Here is a 27,429-nt window from a genome sequence, read left to right on the forward strand (position 1 = left end):
CCATCCACCCTGCCTGGCTTTCTGCATTTTCAGCTGCTGAGCAGGTACTTGAGAACAAGCAAAGTGCATTTTCACGGCTTATCAGCTATAAATACCCTTACACCATTAATATTGATCACCGAGTGTTTGCATGTTTTCCTTCTCATTAAGGCTGGGAAACGTCTGCGGTTGCACATGCATTAGTGGCAAAGCCGGGGCTCAGTGTTTTCTCTTCTTTGCCGATTTGAACGTTTTCTGTGGGTTTCTGGAAGGCGCGAGCACAGCCCGGTGCGCGGGTTTGCCGGCGGGGTGCGGAGCGGGGCCGGGGCCGGATGCGGCCACGCCGGGCACTGGGATGGTGCTGGGCTCCGCTGTTCTTTGTCTGGGCATGCTGTAGTATCGCCGCCCGACGCGAGGGGGAGGTCCGTGGCCTCCCCAGCTCCCCCCGGGGTTTTGGGGGGCAAATTGTCCATGTGCGTTGGAAAAGGGGAAATGGGCGCAAAGGCGCTTCCCCCACTTAAAGCAGGGGGTGGCTGCTTTTGGCCGGGCGCGCTCCCCCCGTGCAGGCAGGGCTGCGGCGTTCCCTGCCTGCAGCAGGCAGCATATGGAACGGATCTGGTGTAATATCCCGGGCAGCAGCGTGGCTTTGCTGAAGAGGCCACTTCAGCAGGGGACGCGGCGTGGTTAGTCCTCCCGGCTGACACATCCCAGGCCTTCCTCCGACTTGAAAGAGCTCGAGCTCGCCTTTGAATCTGAGGATTTATAGCCCTTTTAGGCCTCTCCAATAAAAGCACGGCTCCCTCCTCAGACAGAGCCCACCGTCTCCCTCCTCCGGGCTCATTATCCCGGGGATTTGTGTTGCTTGCTCTCGGCTCTGTTGTTCGCTACCGCCGCTTTCTTTAGATGTGCGGCCGAGAACTTCGGAGCATCAAAGCGGGATCTGGGGAGCTGGGGGGTCCCGGTTGTGCTGCCAGGACGTGGCCCTGCAAATGCAGCTCTTGTGGAGGGGGGGACCCTTCATGTGGGGGTCTCTTGGGGGGGCATCGGCTCCCTGTGCATTCCCGGTGATCCCTTTGCCATCCTGGGATCTCTGACGTCCCATCTGTTTTGGTCCACACAGGCACTCGAGGATCCCCAGCCTCTGCTTTCCATGGGCAACGTCAAGCCTCTGACTATTTAAAGAGAGGCTTACGAAAGGGTCCAGAGAAACGACATAATAATTATTGGATTACAAATTGTTTCCTTGAATGGGCCCTGTTGGATCGCTCAGTCTGTTAAATGCATTGTGCCCCTTTCCCCTTTTTCCACTCCTCCCAAACCCATCCCTGCTGGAAAATTCTTCCTGCTGGGGTGATGGGGCGAGGGATGGGGGCTGGTGGTCCCTGTCCCTTCCCTTGAATCTTGAGCATCACCTTGGGGTGTCACTGGCCCAAAAGCCCTTGGGACGGCAATAAATTGCCGTCCCAAGGGCTTTTGGACCAGTGGCACCCCCAAACTGATGCTTGGTGCTCAACAGCACCTTCTCCAAAGGAGCATTCCTGCCCTTTTTTCTCATCGCCCCCAAAGACTAAACGTGTTGGAATTAAGCAGCAGGTTACGTTTCTTCGAGGCGGAGCAGCAAATATGTTTTAAATTTGGCAGCCGGCAGCGGAGAGCGGGTGGGAGAAATTTTCCAGGTATTGCGTTACACTTTCCCCTAAAAGGGCTTTGCTTTGGGGCTGGGGATTAAAGGGAGGAGAGGAGGGGGTGGCACCGGGTGCAGGGACAGGGGCAGCGTCCCCGGGGGGAACAGACCCCCTCTCTCGCACATACTCGCTCCCAAGGGTGCGGGAGCTGGGATGCTCGTCCCGGCTGACTCAGTCCCTGCCCGGGACAGAGCTGGGATTAAGTTTTTGGGTTTCCACCCTCTGGGTGCGATGGGAAATTGGCACCTGGGTGCAGGTGCCGCCCCGCTCCCCCGGCCGGCCTTGCCCTCCTCTCCGGTGTCTTTTAGAAACGCTTCACGCAAGAGCGGACCTGGGATCCACTCCCAGCACGGAGCTGGGGCTCGGCCAATCAGTCCATTATTTTAGAAGAAATTAAAAAAAAAAAAGCCAGGAAACTCTTATTTTGTTGTAGGGAAAGGTCTGGTTGACGCATCAGCCCCTCTGCTGCAGAGGGGTCTCCGCAGCCCCCGTGGGGTGATCTCTGCGCTGGGATCCCATGTGTCCCCCACATGCTGGCAGGACAGGTTCCTGCCCTTTGCACCAAGAGCGAGTGGGGTCTGGGCAGCTGCCTGTGCTCTGGCTCGCTGCCTGTCCCCCCCGCACCTGCTTGTCCCCCCCAGCACGTTCCTTGTCCCTGGGCAGCTGGGCGGGTGGTCCATGAGCATCCCCTGCCGAGCTGGCACTGGTGCATCCCATTGTTCCAGCTTCCTCTGCAGCGGGAGGAGGAGAAGGAGGAGATGCTTCCCCAGGAGGTGGGGAAGGGCTGTCCCGGTGCCATGGGGGTGTCCAGAGCCCCTTCTCTCGTGCTGGGCAGAGCCCCAGGGTCCCATCACCCGGGGGCCCGCCTGGGTTGGGGTTTCGGGAAGGTGCGAAGGGCTGGAGGTGGCTGGAATTTCCCCTTCAGCTGTGTTTGGTTTAAAATTGGTATTATTCTTCTTTGGTGTGAATTCTGCGAGGACGCGGGCTGGTTTGCCTGCCCCTGCCTGCGCGGCTCCCCGCCCCGCGCCCCGTCAGCGCTGCCTCGGCTGTGCCTAATTGCTGAGATAATTGGGGCAGCAGAGGGAGAGGAGAGCTGAACTACAGAAAAACTTGTTGGTGGAGGTAGGGCATGGAGGAGAGCCTGCTCACGGAATGCTGGGGACGATGGCCCTGGCTTGGCTCAGTGTCCCCTCCATCGGGGATGGTGTCGGCCCTCTGCAGGGCCACCCTGTCCCGGCAGCTGTGACGAAGGCGGGGAGAGGGACAAACTGCAGGGTTTGGGGGCTGAGAGTGCTTGGGATGGCCCAGACTGACTGGCTTAACGTCTTGGAATTTTCCTCTTGTTTTCCTTTGTGAAATTAAACTTTATTCCCAAAAGGGCTGGGGAGGGCACAGCACCCGACCGGGAATGATCCCCCACGGCTGGGGCAGGGGGGTCCTGTGCACGGTCCTTCCCAGGAGCGGTTCCCAGCCCCGGGGAGGTCGAGCAGCCAGCGATGCGTTTGATGTCTGTCCTGCCGTGGTGAGCGCTGGGCGCTGCTCCCCTAATTACCCCCTTGGCGCGGGGCTGCGCCGGGTGTTGTGCCGGCGCGGCGGGAGCTGCCCCGGCAGGGCGTGCGCGGGGCGGGGAGCGCCCGTGCGTTCCCACAGCGCCCAGGAATCCTCCGCGCATCGCCCTGGGTGCTCCCACCCACCGCAGGCAGTTTCGTGCTCCCTGGCTGGTTTCATCACATCCCGGAGAGGCACGAAAGTCTTCCCGAAGCGCCTCCCTCGGCTGCCTGCGGAGCCTGCGGGCTCGGGAAGGCGGGTGTGGGTGCCCACTTCAAAACCCCAATGTGGGGCTGGGGATTTGCTGGTTGTGCCGTTGGGCTGGGAGGGCACTGGTGCCCACCCAGTATCACTTCCTGGATGAGTTTGACTCCTGTTGGGCGTGTGGGCTGCATGTTGTGCCCAGGCACGGCGTGGGATGGGGACAGTGGCAGGGAGACTGCGGGGGCTTCTGGTGCCGTCCCCAGCCTGGGAGGGGGATGTCTGGGGTGGGTGGGGGCTGCGGGGTCCTCCTGGCTCCTGCTCTAGCACACAAAGCCTTTCTCTCCTTCTTTTATCTCTTTGAATATGGAGGCATGCGGGATGGGGATGGAGGTGCCTCACGGGATGGGATGGAGACGCGTGGCCCATCCTGCAGAGCTCCCAGGAGCTCTTAAAATCATAATCATTTTGGTTGGTAGAGACCCTCAGGATTGAGTCCAGCTATGCCTGTAAAGCAGTTGGAGACTTGTGGAATATCAGACTTAGAAGCAAAGCATTAATGTGCTGCAGCATCGTACCTGTGCGCAAACAGAGCGGAGAAAGCCTTGTGTCTCTTGTCCAAGAGCACCTTCTCCTTGGGGTGCCCGCAGATGTGCGTCCCTTGTGCACCCAGTTCACCCCACATCTGAGACCTGGCAGAGGGGCCTGTCCATCCTGTGCCCTCCCTGGGGACATCTCTGCTGCCGACTTCTTGTTGGGCACGAGGTGAGAATCCCTTTCCTAGCGTATTAAAGAGACTTGCTGATAGTTGCATCATTGCTAGTGATGCTATTAATGATTATTTATTAGTCCTTAATGCCAAATAGTGTAAACATCTGGCTAACGCTCACGTGTTGCTCGTGCAATGTGATGTCTCCGAGTGTTTGGCGTTGGGTTTATTCGCTTTATGAATTTAGGCGAAGGCAAATGGTGGGTTGTTTTGATAAACTCCCCTGAAGGTAGAGATTCTTGAAGGGCTTCGCTGCTGACCTTCTTCTTAATGACTGCTCTGCAGCGCCGGGAGGAGCAGCTGAAAGGGAGTAATGAAGCGTTTGTCATCCGGGGCCCCGCCAGGAAAACGCCTCCTCCCTCCGCACCGGGATCTGTGCCTCTCTCTGCATGTTTATTGAGCTGGTTCCCCTGCCCGGTAGATCGGAGCCTTGACTCGTAAGACCTATTTTCAGGTTACGGTTCTGACCTTGGTTTACACTGGCAATGGGTGTCAATGCAGGATTTTTATCAAGGTAACTGCAATAGAGTTAAATGAAGCTGATGATGAAGGTGCTGGGGAAGGAGAAGGAGCGAAACAGCTTGTTGCTTGCTGATGGACACGGGTGTTGCTTGCCCGCGGTTTCTCCTGCTCTTAGCCCTGGAGAAAGCTTGGGGAAAGGAAAATGTTGAATGGAGGAAAATTTACTACTGCTGTGATTTCTGTTGTGCTTGTGAAGGTGAGAGTTGAGTCACTTTGCTTGGTACCAGCTCAGCAATTCCAGCTCGTCCCCGGAGAATGTCTGAAGTCACACAGGGAGAAATAATGCTCGGGGTTAAAAATAGACGCTGACAATAGGAAGGGAGGACTGGAAACGCTCCGTGTCAGGGGAGGTGGACAGAGCTCGGCAAAAGGCATCGCGGTTGTGCGCTGCTAGAGCTGAGCTTTAATGGGTTAGACCGGAATTAAACCTCATTTGCGCTTGTCATAACCCAGAGCTGATTTCACTCTTGGGCTTGGACGTCACTTGGTCAACCTGTGGAAAGTGCCTTTGTTTTTAAGGGTCTTGCAAAAGTTCATTGGCAAGGACGTGGTGGTCGTGGCCGGGGGAAGAACGCTCGTTCAATCCTGGTTGTTGGAGGAGGGCAGGTGGGGGCCGGCGCTGGCCGCGCAGCGCCTGGCACGGGTGGCAGCGCTCCAGCGCCACGGCCCTTCTTGAGGTCTGGTCTGGAGAGGGAGGGATTTAAACCCGATCCGCTTCATTACCAGCTGGGATGCTCCGTCCTGCCCGTGCCCCGGGCGCTTTGTCGGGCTGTCCCAGTGCCACCAGTAGCCGTCTTGCTGGGAACTGGTGTGCGGGGTGCTGAGCGGCGCAGGACGGCGAATTCTGCAACCCTTGCCCGAGGCTTTTGTTCAAGCTCATTAAAACCATCTGTGGTCAGCGGAGCCTGACCAGAGAGCCCGGGCAGCAGCAGAGGCTGCGGCAGCCTCTGTCCCTTGTCCCCGCGGAGGGGACACGGCCAGCGCCGTCCCCGGGGCGGCCGCCAAGCCGCGGGCGGCAGGAGAAGGGGTCAGCGCTCCCGCTGGAGCGGGACCAGCAGCGATTCCGGCTCTTCCCGGAGTTTAAAGCTTTTTATTCTCTTTTTCTGCAGTTCCTTTCACCCTGGCAGCCGCTCGGCCCCCTCCACCGCGCGAGATGCCGTGGGGACAATGGGGCCGCGAGGTGGGGCGGGAGGGTGGAAGGAGATGAAAGGGGAAAAGTAAAATTGAAGCATGTCTGGAAGTGCATTTTGATGTAAATGGGACTTTTTGATAGACTTTGAGAGACACCGGCAGAAAGGGCACCGGCCCCCTTTGGCGTGCTGAGCTCCGTGCTCAGCTCTTTCATTTAATGGGGAAAAGGGCATTATTTTATTTATTTATTTATTTTCTCATCTCCTGTTGGGTGCACCCATGGTTCCTGCTGGTCCTCCCCATCCTCATCACCATGCGTGGGGCAGCCCCGTGGATACATCTTAATGAAATCCAACAATTAAAGAGTCCTGTTCAAAGTGTGAAAGCAGCGGCTGGATGTCGGGAAAGGGAATTTTCTTCTTGCAGCCCAACCCTGGCCGCATCCCACCTTCCCCCCCCGGCATCTCCCGCCTGTTTGATCCCCTCTCGTCCTTTTGATCCCAACCCTCGTCCTTGGCACCGTCTCAGCAGCTCTCCCGTCTGCCTGGAGATGTGGCCTTGCCGTGAGTCAACCTCCTTCCTTTCTGCTGCTTTTTTACAATCTTTTTCCCCCTTTCCCTTCTCCCAAGAGAGCACTTATTAAAAGGAAGCGGCGTATTCATCCAGGAAACACAAGCACAATAAACACACGGCGCGTTTATAGAGTTTAAAAGGCGTTTCTTGTCGCGGTCGTGGCTGCTGCTGTGACAAGCTGGGGACGAGAGGTGGCTGCTGGCGTGGGGCCGCGGCTGCTCCCCGGGGTCCCTGGGCCTGCCTGGCGCTGGGGGGTCACCGCTGGTCCCCGTCACCTTTCCTTGTGCTCGTGCGCTTCTGTTCGGCAGGTACCAACCCTGCCGAGGTGCGAGGAGGAGAAATGGGGCCAGTGCTGCTCCTCGGAGAGAATTCTGCCAATTCGGAGGCTGGGAGGGGGACGGGAAGGTCGCTCAGAGCTGGTGTCTCTGTCCCCGCGCTGTCACCGGCGATGGGAGCCCGGGGGAGACCTGTCACTTCTCATCGCCCGCTCCGGCTGAGCCCTGCCGGCGCTCGATCCTCTCTGCCTTCCTCTTCCTCAGGTTGTTTTTGTTGCGCGCGGAGCTGTCAGCAGCCCGGAAATTTACTGCTGGTATAAAACCATCAAGAAACCGAACTGTTAGTCGGTAAAAATGGCAAGATAATTGCCGGGAAACTTGTTTCTTCCTCTGACAAACTTCTGAGTCAGTCCTTTAATCTCTAATCTAGGTTTATGGTCATCTTTATTGAAAAGCTGGGCTCTGTGAAGAGTTGACATGTATGACCATCATAAACCAGGAGTTATGGGAGCCCCGAATTGCCTTGATGGTCCAAGTGTCTGCAGGAAGCATTTTTAAAATCCATAATGGGGATTTATTGGCCATCGTGCCTGAAACCGTCAGTGGAAAATAAAATAATCAGCCCGGGATTTTTTTTCTTCCTCTTTGGCATTTGCCTCCTTCCACGTATTGTTAAATCATTGAGTGTCTCTCCCACGTGCTCGGTGCTGTTATAACCGGGGGGCTGTGGGTGAGAGGAGGCGCTGGTGCCCCGTCCCGCACTGGGAGCCGGTTCCTCCGTCCCCACACGTTCTCCTGCATCCCTGCCCCGGGCGGGCTGAGCATCCTCTAGTTGGTGGCCATGGTGTGTGGTTGTCATGGGCACAAGGAGCTGGACATGATGGGGATACGGAGCAACCTGTGTGCCTGGAGGAGGCATCTCGGCTGGTTTCTCGCCTGGGGTGGCGGGGTCCTGTGAAGGATACGTGCTTTTTGGGGTTATTTTGTTGTTGTTGAAGGTATAAGTGCCAGGAAGCGTGTGCTGCGGAGAGGCGTCCTCCTTGGGTCGGGAAAGGGAGCAGAGAGGCTCCTTGTGTCCACTTTTGGGCACTGGGGACTGCCAGGGCCTTCAGCGCTCAAACTCTCCCTGTCCATGGAGTTACAGCAACGCTGGGGCCAGCGCACGAGCCCAACAGCACGTTTTTCTGCAAGAGGACTCATTGGCGCCTGTTTTTTCGTGCTCGTGGGTGCAGGATCCAGCCCGTGCTCCCGGAATCCAGAGGCAAAACTCAGACCCGGCCCTGAGCACCCTCCTGCTCCTTCCCCGTTATCCACAGTTGCTGGTTTGCTCTCCACTAACCTGCGAGCATCCGCAACACCCAGCAGTGCCAAGTTACCCCAGTCTGCTCGGCTTGATCAATATCTCTGTTTCCATTTTGTTTAACAAATATCCCCTTTAACAGCAAAGCTTTTCGTTAAGCTTTCTCATATTATCATCGCGCTTAATCATGCAGGGTGACTTCTGAAAGTACTTTTTTTAAATGCCAGTTTTTATCCAGGTTTTAAAATTGAAATTCATTTTTTATCCAGAGGCAGGATATAAATGACTCTACTAAAATTAGATTAATCCTAATAAGAATGTCAGTTATCATTTCTGAATACATTAAAATTTTTTTTAAATTTTACATGCCTCTTTAGCTATAATTGCTAGTGTAATTTCTTACAGAGACATGGTGTGTCCTCACGGTTGACAGAAATACTTAATGCAATGTCGACACCGCGGTAAGTTCCAAATTAGTGCATCGCAGTCACGGCAAACGTTTTGAACTTTCTCCTTAATAAATTAGAAAGCAAAAAAGGGGGAGGAAAAAAAACATCTGAAATGCAAAGCAAGGTGGAAACGCTTTTAGCTCGCTGGAGCAGAGCAGGATGGTTGGAGGCTGGAGGGCGCTGGGGCTGGGTGTGGGGACGGTGCGGTGTCACTGCTGTGACCGAGACCCCGCTACCGGCAGCATCCCCATGTGCACCCCAGTAAAAGAGTTGGCAGCATCGGGGGTTTTGGGGCAGGGGTCTGGGTGATGGCGTCTGGCAGCACATGAGGTGGGGAGCAAGCGGTTGTGTGTGGGGGGGACTTTGGTGTCTCCTGCGGCGTCTCGCCAGCTTTCCTCCCCGCACCTCGTCAGCGTTCTGCCCCGCGTGTGGGTGGCGAGGCGGAGGCTTTGGCGGGAGGGAGGGCTGGGAACGCTCCCGGTCCGCGGGCGATTGGAAACGGCTGCGAGCGGGCTGGAGCGGGTGGCAGGCTGGGTGCTCTGCCTCCTCCTCCTCCTCCTCCCCAGGCCTGAGGGCTGGTTTATTTTTAGGTTGAAATCCCGAGCTTTCTTTAACTCCTTGTTAAAGCTCCCATGGGAACAGGGGCTGGCTGTGTGTCCCAGCGGGGTCTGGGGACATCCCTGGGGACGGCGGCTGGAGAGGAGCGTCAGTCCCGAGATCTGGCAGCGTCGGTGACACCTGAGACGGCGGTGGCCTTTCTGGTCCCTCTCCTTCTCCCGTTTCCAGCAGGCGGTCGTACATTTTATTAAAGTTCAGCCGTACGTGTATCTGGCCTAAAAATAAAAGCGAGTACGCGCCAGATCTCTTTGGGCAGGAGGGGGGGCTTAAACCTGACACTCGTGTGCTGTGCTGGCCTCTCTCCCAGCCCCTCTCTCCACTGCTGCTGTGCCAACCCGCCCTTAACTGGGTAAACTGGGAGCAGCGCAGGGGGAGCACAGGGGGGTCCCAGTCCCTTCCAGTAGCGAAGCCTTTAGGAGGGTGTTTCTCTTTGCTACAGGCTGTAGATATGAAGAAAACAGGGGCTTTTGCACCTGGTTTGTACCTCTCAGTGAAGAGGGAATGTGGGCAGCCGGAGGAGGAGGTTTTGGGGCGAAAGGGGCAGTTTTCTTCCCCGGTGGGTGCCATCCAGGAGCGCAGCGTGAGGCAGAGGCTGGACTCACGCGTTCTTGTGGAGCTTGCTCACCAGGCGTTGGTGATGGCTCACAGTTGGTGTGCAGGAGGAGAAAATCGGGGGGAAAAAAGAATTGTTTGAGGTCCTGTGACTCATCTTTAGCTTTTTCTCCCAGACCCAAACCAGACCCGTCCACCCCTGTGGTGTGGGCTGGAGGTCAAGTGCAGCATGGGGACGGGGGGGTGAGGGACACGGTGTGCCCTGCTTGCTGGGGCAGCTGTTGCAAGGCTGCTGGGGTGCTTGTACACATGCGCTCCATTAGAGCGGGGTGATTAAGAGTGTCTTAATGAGTTACAAGGCGAGCTGCAGTTGAGCGAGTTCCCGGGGATGCCACGAGGGCTGCTGGTTTGCAGCTGCCTGGGAAGGTGGCACAGCCGGGACGACAGGACTCGTCTGGCCACATCTGGGAGCCGGGAGATCAAAGGGACCGGCTGGTGAGTCACAGGGGTGACGCCGCTCCCCGGGGACACAGGGGCTGCCGAAACCCGGGGGACCTGTCGGGGCAGGGCCGGGCATCCCAACCCGCAGCCGCGCTCTGGGGAACCGCCTGCTGGGTTTGCTGCTTCTCCCTGCCCAGTTCCTCGTGTCGGGATTAATCCTTCAAACCACAGCATCGTTCCCTGAGCCCCAGTCCTCCCGGGGCGCTGCTCGCGAGCGGGGTGGGTGCGTGGGGACTGTCGCCTGCCCGGGAGGGAGGTGCCAGCCCTGGCACACTGGGGGTGCTGGGGAAGGGGCTTCCCTGGCCCAGGAGGTCCCTCCTGCTGCTCCCCAGGGTTTTATTTTTGTGGAATTCCTCAGAAAAAGGGGTGAGGTTAGTTGTTCCCTTGCTCTGGAGGCGGCTGGTGCGGGGGGGGAGCTGAGGGGCTTGGCGACCCCTCCTGTACCCCTGGGGACGCAGCAGCAGCGACTTGAGCACTCGGTGTTGGCCGGGTTGGGGTGCAGGATCGCACCCAAGGGGAGGTGGCTGTTTTTGGGGCTCCCAGCTGCAAACCAGGTTTGTGGGGTGTGGGGTCCTGGGGTGCAGGGAGGAGGGAGCGTCCTCTCGCCCAAGGACTAACCACAGGCTGTAACTTCATCTCTTGGCTGTTTGCTTCCAGTTCTTCATTTTTCCAACCAAGCTGGAGAAGTGAGAGGTTGGGAAAGGGGGGGTCTGCAGGAAACACGGGGTTGGGGTTTAGGTCTGGTGGGCTGAGGCCCCCCAACCCGCCTTCCCTGCGCCCCCAGCCCCGCATTGTGCAGCCGCCTCCTCTGTCCCGGCTGGGGATTCATCTGCATGACAAGGAGCGGGGCTTGGCGGGGAGGTCTCGCACTTGGGTTCCTTGGGCCCATTCCCGCTGCTTTCCCTTCCAAATGGGCGCCCAGCCGCCGCCACAGCCCCTGCCAAAGTAATTCTTTGCTTTGGAACCGGGAGATGAAAATCTCCTCCGTCTTCTTTCGGAGGGGTCAGGGAAGGAGTGGGAACCCCGCTGATCCAACCGTGTTCGCTTTTAACCCGCCTCTCCCTCTCTTCCCCCTCCGGATGAGCGGGGCTGCAGCCAGGGCACGGACGTCCCAAACCGAAGCCGAAAAACACACACGAGGAACCTGATCTGCTTCCGTCGGATCATTTAATACCCGCAGCATCCCGCGCTTGGCCTTTGGGTTCTGGCTTTTGCCCAGGGTGCCGCGCTCTGCTTGTTACTGCTTGCTTGTTTATTGGGGGTGTTATTTTGGGGACGCTGGTCGTGGCTGCAGCATCCAGCTGCCAACCGCTGGCCGGGCAGGCGGTGAGCGCTGCCGCCCCTCGGCCCCCACCGCTGCCCGCGCCTCATTGTCTCACTTCTCTCTCCATTCCTGCGCCAATTAAAGAGCCGTGTTGCCATTCATGGCCCTTATGGTTTTGTTCAGTTGTCTGTCAGCTCTTGTCAAGCCCTGTCCCCTTCCCCTCCCCCGTTTTCAAAAACAAAACCCCTGACAAATCCCCCTTTGAATCCCCTCTTACCTCACTCCCAGCGTGGGGCCCCATTGACGGCGATGCCGGCGGCTGGGGGGGGCGCCGCTCCCCATGCCGCCTTTGTGGGCCGCCGGCAGCCCCCCGGGCCCCTCTTCTTGACAGCATTAATTAGATAACTGGGCTCATCTTTATTTCTCCGAGGCGATGTGCGGGGCGATATTACTTGAGTGAGAAAATACGGCTTTTTTGTTTTTCCCTTTTATTTTTTGGCCAACCCTTCTGTTCCATCACTGGCGGAGCTGCTTATTATGCTGAGAAATGATGAGTTTGCAGGGGTGAGCGTGGGGTGGGGGTTGAGCCTGGGGGACCCCCAGTGCTCCTGATTCTGCCCAAACGGTGTCTGCACCCCGGGCCGGGGCCGGTGGGATCGCGGGGACCCCGGAACCGCGCGGCACCGGCTGCCGAGAGCGCTGCAGGTGGCAGCAGCAGCCTGCGCCAGGGCTCTGGCCCCAATTAAATCTCCTCCAAACTCCCTCAATTACCAGCTTTTTGTTTCTTTAGGTTTTACCCCCCCTTCCGCCCTTGCAGGGTTTGGATTAATGTCAGTTTGTTTGCACGGTTCGGGTGCAGCATCTGGACGCGCGGGTGCTGCACGGAGGTGGGAAGATGGAGCAGCACGTGGCTGCTCGCACCAGCGCTTGGCTCCTGAGAGGGCTGGGAGCCTTCCTCCTCCTCCTCTTCCTCCTCCTCTTCCTCCTCCTCTTCCTCCTCCTCTTCCTCCTCCTCTTCCTCCTCCTCTTCCTCTTCCTCTTCCTCCTCCTCTTCCTCCTCCTCTTCCTCCTCCTCTTCCTCCTCCTCTTCCTCCTCCTCTTCCTCCTCCTCTTCCTCCTCCTCTTCCTCCTCCTCTTCCTCCTCCTCTTCCTCCTCCCCGTGGCATTGGGGTGGTTGGCACCGTCCCCTTGGGTGGTGGATGAGCGTTGGGAGCCATCTGTCGAGCCCCAGAGGGGACGAAGAGCTGAGCTGCGGGGACTGTCCCTTTCTCCCTGGTGACCCTCTGCTAGTTGTGCCTCATCTGGACATGCCGTGGCCTCTGGAGCAGGGACGGTGGAAGCACGATCTGTGCCGAGGGGCTGCGTTGCTGCTTGTTGGGCTGGAGGGCACCTCCAGGAGTGGACACGTGCTGGGTGGTGGGAGCAGGTGAAGTTTCGAGTCATCCCCAAGGAGAAGGGATCTGTGCTGGAGACCAGACCCTTCTCCAAGCTGCAGGTTTGGGAACCTTGGTCCTCTGAGCCTCCTGGTGCAGGATGGCACCGCAGTTGTGTGTGTTTTCATGATAAAATAGGTTTTGGCTGGTCTTTCTCCATTTGCTAATCAGGTACAACTGGGCTGTGTCCCTTTACGTGTTGGTGGTGGGATCTCCCCTCCTTCCCAGCTGGGGTCAGCAAGATGCTCTCTTGGCCTTCAGCAATTGAAGCTGGCTGGGGAGAGTTATGGTACCAAGCATTGAATTTGAGGTGTATGGTTACTCAGTGTTGTGTGTGAAGCCTTGGAGTGGCCTCCTGGCATCGCCGAAGCCACCGGCTTCCCCGCGGACAGATGTGGGGAGCTGGGGCTCGAGCACAGACCGGCCTGCGCCGTCTGGAGCACCACACCGATTTCTGGCCAGAAATGGGTATTTTGGTTTTGGTTCCCCCTGCAGCTGCTGTTTTCTTGCCTTCCGCTTAGTTTGATCCCCGGCTTGCCTGTGACCTGGTGGTGACGGTGCAGAGCGACCGGGGGGCACTGCCTGGAGCATCGTTTCAGTTCGTCTCAGAAAGCGTCATCCCTGGCAACGGGGGGTGTCACTTTTGGGTGGGATGGGTGTTTTTGCCGGCCTGTGCCAAGCCTTACAGCTGATAGGAAAGCAACAGGGGATTTTGGGGAGCAGTGGAGTTAGAAAATGGCATCCCCGTGTGGGGGGGGTCGGGGCGCGGGTTGCCATGACAACCCGTTTATGCCTCACTGATGCGTCGTGTAAATCCGTTTGGAAACGAGAAGGGCCTTTTGTCTTTGGGAGGGTTGAATGGGCCTCATTAAACCCGCCATGTGGAAAAAGGGCCTTAGAGTGTGTCTGGGGGGGACGGGACAGGACGGGATGGCCCCGTGGGGCCGCGGGGGGCTCGGATCCCCCTGCCCGGGGGTGGAACCGGGGGGGCTGGAAGGTGCTGTTATGAATAGCTGAAGACTATCTCTTGGAGTGGCGGAGGCTGAAGGAGTGACGGAGATCTGAGGCTGTTCTGAGAACAGAGTCACCTGAAATCGCCGGTTCCGTGCTGGCCACCTCGGCTTTGAAAGGATGCGGCAGAAATAGAAGAGGTCTGCAGAAGGGCAGTGAAAATAATTATACATAGATTAGCAGGGGGGAAAAAAGATCGAAGGCTCTTTTTAAAGGAGACTAATTATAGAAGAGCACATGAAAGAAGTGGGATCTAAAAGTGTGGGGGTTCACGTGCTCCTATTTACCGTCTCTGGCGATGACGAATGACTCGGCTGAACAAGGGAGAAGGCGACAGATACAGATGGGAGGCCGAGGAGAGCAGGAGACCTTTTTATCCGAGTTGTAATTAACTTCCTTCTGTGGATATTATTGTTCTCAAGAATTTAATGGGAGCTGAAAAGGAGAAAGGGTCCTGTGCCCCTGGGAGTGGGCTCGGGGTGCTGCTGGGGCGCTGGGCTGCTGGGTTCAGTGTGTAACGCCTCTGTTTCGATGGTCCTCAGCTCTCGAGAGGTGCGCTGAGCTGGCTGGGAGCTGGTGTCCTTCCTTAAAGCGGGAAAACCCGTCCCCATCCCCACCAACTGGGGTGTCTGACGCCCTCGGTCCAAGCTCACAGGGGACAGTGTGGCTGTCCCTGTCCAACGATGCTCTTTGACTTCAGCCAGGATGCTGTGAAGGTGCCACCCAGGGAAGGTCCCAGTGTTTGCTACCAACCCCTTGATGTCTCTTGCTTGGTGAAAATATGGGACACCAGGAAAACCATACTAAAAAATGCCACATACACCTCGGTTATCGCTGTCCTCCTCTCGCAGGGCCTCGCTCTGCCAGGCATCAGCCGCCGTCGCTGCCACAAGTAGACGTCCTCCTTGTAAGATCCGGTTATTTTTGGATTTCTTTGAAGAAAACAACATTTAGCATATGTCATCTTTATGTATGTCAGCGGTAATGCTTTAGAACATCATCTCCAAGGAGGAGATTGTTGGTAAATGTTGTTCTGTCTTCTGCAAAGCCTGGAATAAGGTCAGGTGCGTCGTGTTTCCCGGGCGTGGAGAAGGGTGATGCTGCCCCAAAGATTTTGTAGTTCACGTGGCGTGAAGAGCAGCTGGGCTGGGGAGGAGAGACGTTGGCTGATAGTCCATCGACCCATTCCTTAAAAAAAATGTATTTCCAAGCAATTTCCTGGTGATGTTCTCCTTCAGGAAGAGCTGAAGGACTGCTAGGCTGTTTGTAAAGCTGCCAGGTACTGTATCTGCTGGACACTTGTGTTTGCAGCTGTTGCTGTGAACGTGTTCCCTTGTCCGCGTCGAACCGTGACCAGCCGGTGTGTGCCCATGTGGAGAAGAGGGGATGAAGGAGATGCCACGTCCAGCTCGAATCCTGAGCTTGCTCATGCCAGACTTCGTGGTTTTCCTCCTCAGCCCGTGCTCCTGGGCCTGCAGGGCCCCTGCCAGCGGTGGGGGGAGCACATCACCCCAAGTGAGGCTGGTTGGGGTCTCCCCGGTGCTGGTCCCCCCCGACACCGCGGTGTGAGCACCTGGGTGGATGGACACATCGCTCTGCTGGTGTCCGCACCAGGGCTCCTGGGCATCCTCAGCGTGTTGTGGGTCTGTGAATCACAGGATGGTTTGGGTTGCAGGGACCTTCCCAGCTCCCCAGTGCCCCCCCTGCCATGGCAGGGACATCTTCACCAGCTCAGGGTGCTCAGAGCCCGTCCAGCCTGGCCTGGGATGTCTCAGGGATGGTTCATCCACCACCATTCTGGCCAACCTGGGCCAGGCTCTCACCACCCTCCTTGTAAACGATTTCCTCCTCATGTCCAACCTGAACCTCCCCTCCTTTAGTTTAAAACCACCCCCCCTTGTCCCTTCGCAGCAGACCCAGCTGAAATGCCTGTCCCCAAGCTGCAATGCTGGGGTGGCAGCCCCTGCCTGTGGCCCTTCCAGCAGGTCCCACTTGCAGCCTGCCAGTTCACTCTGTCTGGGGCTTTTTGGAGCCCTGAGCGGGGATCAGCCCCCCGTGCTGGTGAGAGGGGCTGCAGGGGGCGGGGGTCCCCACCAGCGGCCCCCACCCGGGGCAGGGGAGAGGCTGCTCTTTAATCCCGTCTCTGCTCCGGCATCCCGGCATCCCGCTGCCAACAGAGCTCCCCTTGTTTACCCAACTCGGAGGAATCGGTTTACAAGGCTCACAAATACCCTTTTCACCTTTCCCATCAGAAAACACCTCCCGAAACAATGAGGAAATCGGACGCTGCCACCTGATCGCTCCCAAGGAACCTGCGGGGCCGGGAGCCGGGGGCGCCGGGGGCCGTGGGCTGGGGACGCCGGCCGGGATGCTCCTGGGCTCTGCGGGTGGGCAGCTGCAGGTGCCACCCAGAAACCCCCTTCGGCGACGGAGCTGGCAATGCCCAGCGCGGACACCACGCTCTGCTCAGCGGGTGCAGTTCAGAGCACCGGCAAAAAAAGAGCATTTTTAAACTTTAATGGCTGTAGTTAATCTTTCCCCCCACCTTCGACACCAGGAGAAAGGATGCTGAGATGTTATCTGTGAGCTGCTAAGTGGTGGTAGTACCAATGCTGAATAAATCAGTGATGGAGGGGAGCGGGTGGCGGGGAAGGTGCGTCCAGGGTGGGAAACGGGGATTTGGGGAGGTTGTGGCTTTGAGCAGCAGCGCCCCCGGGGTCCTGCTGGGCCCACGCTCAGTTGTCTGGTAGCGCCTGCGTCCCAGAGCGTGTTGTTGTGCAGGTGTCAGTCTTAGTTTCAGCATTAAGCTTGAGTTGAATTTGGGTTTTTCTTTTTTTCCCTCCTCTCTTTAACACAGGGCGATAAACTGTGACGCGTGGAGGGTGCAGCGTACCCCCCAAATTACAGCATGTACCCTGAGGGCACGATGGGTTTCCCTCTTAATGTAAAGGGAGATCTGTTCATTCTTCCCAGTTACGATAAATTTGGAGATGTGTCCTTGTAAAGACAAATCAAGAGCACAATTCTTTTTTGCCTTCTGAAGCAAGATTTCTCATACTCTTCACTGTAATATTCCGTACAGGCGACTTGTGACGGTTTTTGGACACTTTTTTCCTCTGCTCTTCTTGTGGCGAATGTTACTTTGCACTTTCTGTATTTTAAAGGCAAATTTCCTGGAGAACTGGCCTCTTGTGTGTTGGGAAGCGCTGTCGCTCTTAGGATGGTCAAACGACAAAGCAGCATTTTCGGAGAAAAACCAACCTCGATGTGTGGTTAAGAGCCCGAAGAGCAGTGAGAGGGGTTTATCCTCATGGCTCGTGCTGCCCGTCCTCTTGGCTGGAAAACAGCCCTGCGTTTAAATAGGAGAGGGAGGACACCAAGGGGGAAACGGAGGAGAAAACATCAGGGAAATTGGAGGATGAAGGGTAAAAGGTGCGTGTGTGGGCGGGAAGGCGCTGGCAGGGAACCCAGAACCCCCGTGCGCTGAAGGGCTGGTGGCTCCGTCCTGCTCCGTGTTCGGGTAGGAGATCTGGAAAACGTTCCTGGGCCAATTCCCAGGCGGACGCTTTGTGCTTCTGAAGCTGAGGTGGAGCGCTCGTAGAAGAAACTTGGCTCATCGTTTTGTCCTTCAGACAAATAAAACCAGCGCAGGCCGTCGTGCTGAGTTCTGCAGGGTGAAGAGGTGCCAGCAGGATGTGGTGCTGAGATGTTCTCGGCTCCCTCGGTTGCGTTTTGGCCTTTCCCCTGCTGAAAAGTCAGCGTGACCTGATGCCAGCTGTACCATGGGCACGGGCTGGTGTCCGTGGGCTGGGTGCTTTGGAGGTGTTGGCCAAGGCTTTGGCCAAGGAGGTGTTCTGGTCTGGAGATGGGGGACTGATAGGAGCCTTCTCCTCCCACCCCGACATTGCGAGGCATCTGCTCGACTTGTTTGTGGCTTCCTCTTCGGCATCTTGTGGGCAGGAGGGAGCTGGCAGGGGCCGGAGGAGGAGTCTGAGTCACTTGGGGGAGACTTGTGCCAAAAAGGCTGTGACTCAGCCCTGAGTGTGGGATCAGCCGCCTCTCGGGTGGGACCCGCCAGCAAGTGTTCACTTGTGCCGTGTCCGCGGGGCGGGGGCCGGGGGCTCCTTTGCATCCCCGGCTGCTCGGCTCCCGGACGGCGGCTCCCGGGGTTGCGTCAGGGTCGGGCCCGGGGCGGGGAGGCGTTATCGCTCCCAGGCGCTGCAGCGACATGCTGGCTGGGGACCAGTGACCTACTTGGGATGGAGCCGGGATCCGCCGCGGCGGTGGCGCGGTGCAGCATCCCACCTGCACGGGACCTTCAGGGGTTAATTTTTCTGTTCTTTCATGAGCTTGCTGCATGGCCTTCTTCCAGAAGTGGTGCCTTTTACAAAAGTTGATTACTCCCTGCAATCCTGCGCGGTGGAGGTGCAGCCACAGTACCACCGGTGCTGGGGTTGGGGTGATCCCGACTGTGCCCCCGTGGCTGCGGTGCTGCCCTGGGGTGGTGGAGGCAGAGCCGCAGCTGGGCAGGGAGGATGGGACAGACAAACCTGCCTGAACTGGGAGCAGTGAGGGTGAAGGGGACTGTTCCTGTGCCTTCCCTGTGCTCCTGGGGCCAGGGCTGCACCCTCGGAGGTGCAGCTGATGTCTGTCTGTCTGTCCTTGCTGTAACAGCTGGCACTGAGCTGCGGAGCCCTTGCCAAGGGCATCGGGGTGTGCGTGGGCTCGGGCTGCTCCTGCCTCCTCCCAGCCTGCTCGGATCTGCTGGGGCTCCGGGGCTGCTCAGGCGCTGGGTTCGGCTCCCTGGCTTCTTGCTAAGACTTGTACCGGAGCCACGGAGCAGGTTGGGCTTGTGCGTTTGATCTCCCTGCCGTGGTGCCGCAGCCCCAGCCGGGGCGCTGGCTGGGGGGAGATGTCCCGTCCCCCCACCCGACTGCCGGGGTGGGACGGGACCCGTCGTGCCCGGGAGCACAAGCCGTGACGTGCATCCGGCCGAAGCACACACTTCGGTTTTCATCGTGCCCGAATTGCACGAGGGAGCTGCAGCAGAGATAACTTTGCAGGAACATCCATTCCCACCTTATCTTCCATCAAGAATGCATTACGTAGCCTACATCAAAGAAGATGATCTGCTGCTTCCCCTCCTTGGTGCCCTAATCCTCTGCTTCATGCTGGAAAAAAAAATAACAACCCCAAAATGGAGCATTGCTCCACAATAATGAAATCTGAATGGCAATTATCAGCATGGTGCTTTCCTTCCCTTCGCAATGCCCTGCCTTCCAGCCCCAAATAGCTTTCTCCCGCCTTGCTCCTCTCCATCCGGTCCTCCCACGCTCCTGGGCACGCCGTTGAGCCCGGCTTAGCAGAAGTTGTCCTGCAGGATGCTTCCCTCCCTTCCATTTAAGGGCAGGAATTCCTCGGGGAGCCGGGGCGTGGAAGGGATCCCTCCCTGCGCCCCATTGTCAGGGCTTCTCCCCGTGCCTAATTACCGCCTGGCCCTGCAGGAGCTCCTTGCCTGGCCCGTCGGGCAGAGCCGCGGCGTCTCCGCAGCCCTTTGTGGGAAGACTCCGTCCCTGTTGGGTGCCAGGCGTGGGGTTGGGAGGGGTGCTTGCCCTGGGCACGGTGGGGGGGCTGGAGAGCGGGACTGCACCCAACGGGCCCCTGGTTTTGTTGGTGGGACCCTGCAGCGGTTCCTCGTGTGTGCAGTGATGGTGAAGAGAGAGGAGAACTTTATTGTGGTGTCAGGAAACATCTTGCAGAGGGAAAGAGATGAATTTAGGTCACAGAAATGATCCGAGGGCTGGAACACCTCTTGTATGAAATTTTTGCCCCCTGAATGTGGCGAGAGCCTGGCCCAGGTTGGCGAGAGAGGTGGTGGATGAACCATCCCTGGAGACATCCCAGGCCAGGCTGGACGGGGCTCTGAGCAACCTGAGCTGGTGAAGATGTCCCTGTCATGGCAGGGGGGGCACTGGGGGGCTGGGAAGGTCCCTTCAACCCAGACTATTCGGTGATTTTAAAGCAGCAGGGTGTAAACACAAAGTGGGGTTCTGCATGGGATGGGATGGGATGGGATGTGGTGGCCCCGCTTGCCTGTGTGTGACTGAACTCTCGCCCTTCTCTCTTCCAGGTTCATGAGCGGGAAGGGGCTGGTCATCTACCCGGAGATTGGGGATAAACTGGACATTATCTGCCCCAAGGCGGAGCCGTCCAAGCCTTACGAGTACTACAAGCTGTACCTGGTGAAGAAGGACCAGGCTGATGCCTGCAGCACCGTCATGGACCCCAACGTGCTGGTGACGTGCAACCGGCCCGAGCAGGAGATTCGCTTCACCATCAAGTTTCAGGAGTTCAGCCCCAACTACATGGGCCTGGAGTTCAAGCGGCAGCAGGATTACTTCATCACATGTGAGTCGCCCTCCTCTTCCTCGTCGCCAGCCCCGGCTCGGGGCGGCCGCAGGGGCCTGGACAGTGTCACCAGGCGCTTGCTCACGACTTGGCTGGTGCAAAGAGCTGACACGTATGGAAAATATTTCCCGCTGGATGGGAGAAGGGGGAGGAATGTGTCTCTGGCCGAGTGGGTCACCGGCCTGTATGTGGCTGCTGTGCTGTGTCCCCTGGGAGCAGGAGCGCGTCCCCCCGCCGGGGTGGCACGGAGGGACAGCGCGTGTCTGGAGCACCGTCACGCTGGAGGTGGTTGTTTGCTGCTGCCGTCTCTGGAGGCGTTGCAGGACATTTCTTGTAGGGCGTTGCTGCGGGGCAGTCGGGATGGGGAGGATGACCCGGGCGGTGCTCGTCCTCCTCCCGGGGGGCTGCACCCACCAGCAGCCCTGCTGGTGCTGCCCAGCCCTTGCTGTGGTCTAAGTGGCTGTAGAATTCTGCATACTGGCCTGTTCCTCTTGTTTCTTGGGATAAGAAGACCTTTTAAACGCCTCTGTCCCTGGGGTTTTTTAAAAGACACAGAGATGAGGTTCTCAGGGACATGGGTTAGTGCCAGTGTTGGGTTAATGGCTGGACTCAATGATCTTGAGGATGTCTTCCAAGCAAAGTGATTCTGTGATTCTATAGCACGGCCCTAAAGAGGGGAGAGGGAAGGAGAGCTGGATTTTCTCGGAGCCCGTGGTCGATGCGTGCAGGAAACCATTGCACAGGGCTGTATCTGTGGGTACCCGCTCCGTGGATGGAGGGAGGACCCGGGGAGCTCCGCTGTCCCTCGGCACCCGGTTTGGCAGTGCCGGGCTCTTCCCCAGCTCGGCTTCTCCTCAGCCCCGCTCATCCTCCTTGCTTGGCACATTGCGTGCGAACCCGCGGCCGAGCAAAGGGCACGGTGGCCGAGCAAAGGGCACGGTGGCCGAGCAAAGGGCACGGTGGCCAAGCAAAGGGCACGGTGGCCGCGTGGCTCGTCTGTCCCCTGGTTGTCACATGCCGTGGGCTCGCCGGTGCAGGGTTCACCCGAGCCGTGGGAGCTGCTGCTTTTCAGTCGGTAAACAGTGTATTTTTAGCCTGATTTTGCCCTTGGAGGGGGTGCAGTGGGGCAGGAGGTGCTGTGCTATAGCACCGTGTCACGGTGACGCTGGATTGTTTTGGTGCCCCCTGCGGGAATGGGGCTACCTGTAGTTTTGCCACGGGACAATTTGAGTAAAGCCGGCGCACAGAAAGCCCTGATCCCACCCTTAGCGCTTCCCACTGCTTGGCTGAGCATGGGCTTGGTGGCCAAGGGGGCTGCAAGCCCTCAGCCCCCCAAAACCACAAATATATTCCCCAGAACGAGCTCAGCAGGCTGGTGAAGCGCCAGGGATGAAGCGCGGGGTCCCTGCCATTGCAAAGAGGGGATTCCCCGGGCTTTTAAATTGTGCAAGTGAGCTGCTTTGCATTTCCTATAGAAAGCTGGGTCACCATCGTGCCGACGGGATGCGCGGCCGGGATTTTGCGAGCCGCGCTGCGCCGGCTTAAGCCGGCGCAGCGCGGCTCGCAAAATCCCGGCCGCGCATCCCGTCGGCGTTTTGGTTGAGTCCGTATCTAGGTATTTATTGTAGTGCAATCCTGCTTTCATCCCCAGGCACGTCAAACCTCCCTCCATACTCCCCTAAAATCACATTTATCCCCTTATTTCCCAGCCTGCCGTCGCAGCATCTCTATGGGGATGCAGCGAGCGGGGCGGCTCCGAGCATCCCCGCGGGGTCCCCCCGGCTCTGCCCCTTCTCGGACCGTTTCTGACTTTAATTTCTCTTGACTCCTCGATGCTTTGAAGCGGTTCCCCCCGGCGCTGGAGCGGGCGGGCGCTGCCAGCTGAACTTTGGCCCCTGGGTGGGCCGAGGATGCTCCTGTGATCTGGCCGGACCCTCTGCCGAGCAGCCCCGGGAGCTCTTTGCTGCCAAGAAATAAAATAGCCAAAAAAACAAAGTCAAAAGTCTCCCGAGCAGACCACCCACACGTTGTCTTTTTTTTTCCTCCTCCCCCCTCCCCAAGCTTCGCCTTGACACACAAAAGGATTTTTTTCGCTCTTTTTTCATTTGCCGGCTGCCCTAAGCTGGGGAAGCGCTGCTGTGGCCGAGGGGAGCGGGGTGGCAGGGGGACGTGTGCCGCTTGTCCCCCAGCTGGAAAACCTCCCCCCAAAACCAGGGCGCTCCCCAGGGTCCCTCCCATTCAGGGCTGCCCCCCCTTGCCCTCGCCTTGGATATGCCAGGCCTTGTTTAGGGACACTTTTATCACGGAGGGACGCGGCCCCAGCGCTCGGCTTAGCAATGGAAAAGGCTTTTGAAAGCGAACGTCACCTCTCGCCGGAGCCGTGCGCTGAGTTCCCCGCGCCAGCCCCAGGCTTTCGGGAAAAAAGGTTTAGATTGGATATTAGGAATGATTTGGCATTGGAACAGGCTGCCCAGGGCAGCGGTGGAGTCACCATCCCTGGGGGTTGAACAGATGGAGATGAGGTTACATGGGGTAGTGCCAGGGGTGGGTTATGTTTGGACTCGATGGTCTCGGGGGTCTCTTGCAACCGAAATGATTTGACGATCCCCTAAAAGCGCCATCTCTCCAGGGGCTGGGCGGGGGAACGTGATGCTTTTTCCTGGACTTTTTCACAAACAAGATGCAGCAGCTCCTGCCCGCAGGTCCCTGCTGGAAATGGGCTTGGTGGAGGACACGGGGTTACAGCAGGACATGGGGCACCGCCCCCCAGGGTTTGGGTGTTTTGCTCCATGGCAGACGTTGGAGTCAGGGCAGCCTGTGGTTCCTCCTGCCCATGGGCTCCCGCAGCTGCCGCCCTGCCTGCTGTCTGGGTTGGGCTGTCCTGTCCCCGAGCTCCTGTCCCCGAGCTGCAAAGCCACCACGGGCAGACGGAGGCAAGGTCCAACAGGAATGAATTCTTGCTTTTTTACCCCAAAAGAAAGTCCTTTTGGGGATTCCTCCGCCAGCGTGGCAGCTCGTACCTGCAGAGCTGTGAGCGTCGATGTGGGTGCTGCTGCGAGGTTTGGGTCGTCCACACCGTCCTCCTCAAGGCAGAAGGTGCTTCTGGCTCGTGAGCAGATGTGGTTGCTCTTCCTGTCGTCCCTGCCAAGCTGGTGGAGAAGCTGGTTGCTTGTGAATGGCTGAAATGGGAGGGAAGAACATGTCCAAGTACTTAAATCATCCATCCAATGGCTTTTTGGGCTTGCAGGAGCCGGTAGGATGATGAAAACTGAAGGCTGTGTGTGAAGGTGCTGCCATGGAGGTGGGATGAGGGTTCCGCTTCGCACCCTCGGGTCACCTGCCCACGCCAACATTTCTTCTCGGCCTCGTTTTTTACCGATTTCGGAGGGTTTTCCTGCCTCCTTGGCAGATGGAGCCTGTCCCTGCGCGGTGCCTGCGCTCCGGGGTGCTCATGGGCAGCTCCAGCCCGCCCGGCAGGTTCCGCTCCCTCCGCCTCCCCTTGTTCGCTCCAGCCCGTAATTGCCTTTGCTGCTGCTCTTTGAACTTGCTCCAGTTTTCCTATCTCTGGTAATGAGGTGCCTGGATAGAGAGGCATTAATCCCCTTGTCCTGGCAGGGGACGGTGTGAGGAGGAGCCCCAGCTGTTTCCAGATGTGACGGGCAGCGCTGTGATTGTTTTTCCCGGTGGCACCTCCTGCCCGTCCCTCTGCCAAGTCCCTGTGCGTGGTCCCAATGTCCCACCTCTCCCGTGAGCCCATTTAAGGCAAGGAGACCTCGTTGGATGAAAATGCTCAAGTAAAAGCGAGGCCTTGGTCGATGTTTGCCCCACAAATCTAATGCGTTTGCTGTTTATTGTTCGTCTTTAAGCTCTTCAATCCATTTTTGATGTAATAATGTTCGTAATCCAATCTAACGCTTTTTGGCAGCGGGATTCAGCGAGACCAGATATATTACCCTGAGTCTTTCTTTAAACCCCTTGTCTTGCATTTCTGTTTTTAGATACAATTAGACCTAACCTGGCAAGAACTATTTGTTGTAAACCATCGCTTTCTCTGCGACACGGGCCCTTCTACATCAGCGTTTTTGTGTAGCTTGTGTTCCAGGGTGGAGAAGGGGGTCACCTATATCCTATATACTGCCAACTGCCAGAACCATCCTTCTTCTTTTTTATTTTGGGACATGTTGCCATACTCGCTTTTCTGGCTGTTCTCCTCCAGCTTCTGAAACATCTGCCGTCGCTTTGGGAACCCATCAGCCCCTTCCAGCCTGTGAGAGTGTCTGCGGAACCGCTCGAGTTCCTTTCTGCAGCCCTTGGTATTTAATGATTTCCTGCCTGGTTCCCTCTGCCCGTCTCTGGGTGCCGTGCGGGGGGGCGGGGGCACCCCCGGGCGCTTTGTCACCCCGCCAGCTCTTTGCTGCCTTTCTCTGCTGATTGCATTTGAATGTGGCCACTTTCATGTGCTCCTCATCTTCCGTCCCACAACTTGTTTGGTGAAGATGGAGTTGAAAGCCAAAGCACCGTTTGATGCCGTGATGAGAGCTATGAACTTGTGCTGATAAAAAAAAAACCAATTAGCCAGCTTCCTCATTCTTCACCCAAATGCTCCGCGGATGCGCCGCGTCCCCATCCCACCGGCTTGCGACACACCTGCGCCAGGCGGGACGCCGGGGCGAAGCCAAGCGGGCACAGCCGCCTGGTTTTGGGGACTGGTTTTCCTCCTCCGTCCCCGTCCCGCGGGGAGCAGGGGTGGGTGAGCCCTGGGAGACGCTGCGTGGGAGCCGCTGGGGACAGACGGGTCTCTAACGGTGTCCCGCTCCCGACTTCAAAGCCCGGGCGCTGGACGTGTCAAACCCAAATAATGGCCCTTAGACAACACGCGGTTCCTTGTCTTGGAGGCTTGTCTGAAGACCGTGACCAGAGTAAATGCGATTTTGTTGAGCCCTGTCCCTTAAGCCTCTGCCTCTTTTCTCTTCTCCTCCTCCCTCCTGACCTTTTCGGCTCAGCGCTGTCCCCGGACAGCCCCTGGCAGCTGATCTCATAGCTCAGCCTTTCACGGCCCTAATAGGGATGAAAAGCCCCATCAGAAAGGGCCAGTGTCCTGCACCCAGCCAGGAGGTAAATACCCAGCGCTTTGATCTGCTCCTGGGCCGGGGACAGGGGAACAGGGGGGCCCTGCCTGCAGTGGGGGTGCCGGGCAGCCCCCTGCGTCCCAGGATGCTCTTCCCCAGGAGAAATCATTTCCAAGAGCATCTCTCTAACACTGGCTCCATCCTTTAGTAGAAAATAAAACATGTTTAACTCCTTGGTGCCCCTTGGTGCAGCCGGGGTGGTGGCAGCGAGGAGGTGACATCCAGCTGGCACCCGCGTGTCACCTGCCCGACCCCCCTCTGCACCCCTTGATGCTGCTGGGGTGCTCTGACTCTGCCTGTTCCCCCAAAAACGTTGCTTCCCTTGCAGCGGTGGTTTAGTGTCCCTTTGGTTTTGGGGTGCTGTGTCCGCCCCCGGCCTCGTGCTCCCCGTCTAGCCTCTCCTCCCCGGCAGGTCTGCAGCACCAGGGGGCCGGGATCCCCGGGATCCCCTGGGTCTGCGGGTGCCCAGACCCGCTCACCAGCGGCGCTCACCTCCGTAAGAGTCAAACCTGGCTCCTTTGGGACTAAGCTTCCAGTCAGAGGCTTGAAAGGCAGAAGAAACCTTCAGCTTGACGGAAGACTTGGAAAATGAATCCCAGCACCCTGCAGCGGCTGGAAGGATGTGCGGTACAAAAGTGCGGGCAACTACTTCCTTGGCGTATTTTTTTTGATATCCACTTCTTTACAGGGAGCCCGTCGCTGGGCTTTTCTCCTGGGATCCTCTTCTGTTCCGACGCTGCTCTTCTGCTGCCAGGGTGCCGTGCAGAGCCCACGGGCTGCACCGCGGCGCTGGCCGGTGTGAGGTGCCGCCACGCTGGGACCACAGGACACGCGGACTGCGAGCAGCTTTGGCATGAACGGATTGCGATGCGCAGCCCTTTTCCATCTCTAATTCCTGATAATCTGCGTTTTGAATGCCCCTCGAGCTGGCTGTACTGGGGAGGGCTGCCCGGGCTGTGTGCGGCACCTTTAAAAATCTCGCCGTTCTGGGGAGAATTGGTTTTCTTCGCCATTTGAAGTTTCTTTGCCGTAGGAATGATGGTTTTTCTGCCGCTGCCGTGTAATGACTGTGCTCTTTGATCCCGCCGGGTGTTAACACAGCTAATTGGGAGCAGCGGGGCGGGGAGGCACCTGCTGGCCCCTCTGCAGTGGGATCAGCCCTAACTTGGGGGGCAGAGGGGCCCTTTCCCCCGTCCTTTGCTCAGAAAGGGGCCAGGTCCTCATCTGGATGCTCAGGGACTTATTTAGCTTGTATTGCAAATCTCCAAATCCGATGTTGCTGGAGACTTTTAGGTCCATGTGCTGGCGCCATCCTGGAGCTGAGCCCCCTCCCCAGGGACCGGCCAGGATCCCGTCCCCGCCGGGGGGTTATTTGCAACCCCGGGCTCAGAGTTGCACCAGGGTAAACTTCCCGCTGCCAGCAGGTTCCTGGTGCTTATGCAAAGTTTACCTTTAATTGCAGCGGGGTTTCCTGCCGACAGCGAGCCCTGAGCTCCCGCCCTGCGCCTCCTCGCTCCCCACGCTCTCCCAGCCAGAGGATTTGCACATGAATCAGCTTCTCCCATCCCCGATAATTTGATATTTCTCTGAGCCGCCTCCAGCCCAGCACCCAGGCTCCGCGTCCCCGCATCCCCCATGCCAGAGCTGGCATCGCTGTCACCGCGGGGGGCTGGCACTGTCCTCCGCGAGTCCCCCTTCATCCCCTTCACAACAGATTTCGCAGATGTTTTGCTACCTAAATGAAGAGATTTATACCCTGTTAAAATGCAATAAGTGCTTTCCTCCTCTCCGGCTCCCAGCGGGTCCTACAAATGACTCTGGCAGAGCATCAGGTAGAGAATTACATGGCACTTTTTTCCTGACCTGTAACCAGCTGCTTGGGGCTACCGCAGAGCCTCTGCAAATAACCTTCCTCTTCCAGCAACGCGCTGGCTTTTTGGAAGAGGGTGGATGAACCTGAAGACAAAGGCTTTATTCAGTGCTTGGTCCCGCCGAGCTGCACAAGAAGTGATGCTGAGCGGGACGGGGACACGGGGGCTCGCCGGCCTTTTCTGCACAGACATCTCAGCAGCGCTGGTGCA

At 57.9% G+C, this 27,429-nt stretch overlaps 2 protein-coding genes across 2 annotated transcripts in view; one reads left to right on the forward strand and one right to left on the reverse strand.

Moving 5' to 3' along the window:
- The window catches only part of LOC309444091 (chromosome-associated kinesin KIF4-like), a 474,457-nt gene that overhangs the window by 253,159 nt on the left and 193,869 nt on the right, over positions 1–27,429 (reverse strand). The gene's annotated exons all lie outside the window — the stretch shown is intronic.
- EFNB1 (ephrin B1) overlaps positions 1–27,429 on the forward strand; it is a 46,040-nt gene that overhangs the window by 5,793 nt on the left and 12,818 nt on the right. The window contains exon 2 of the mRNA XM_082061899.1: positions 19,942–20,219. Within this exon, the coding sequence (XP_081918025.1) occupies positions 19,942–20,219 (278 nt within the window). The remainder of the gene's footprint in view (positions 1–19,941; positions 20,220–27,429) is intronic.

The sequence above is a fragment of the Streptopelia decaocto genome (genome assembly GCF_964273445.1).
Source record: "Streptopelia decaocto genome assembly, chromosome: 10".
NCBI classification, from domain to species: domain Eukaryota; kingdom Metazoa; phylum Chordata; class Aves; order Columbiformes; family Columbidae; genus Streptopelia; species Streptopelia decaocto.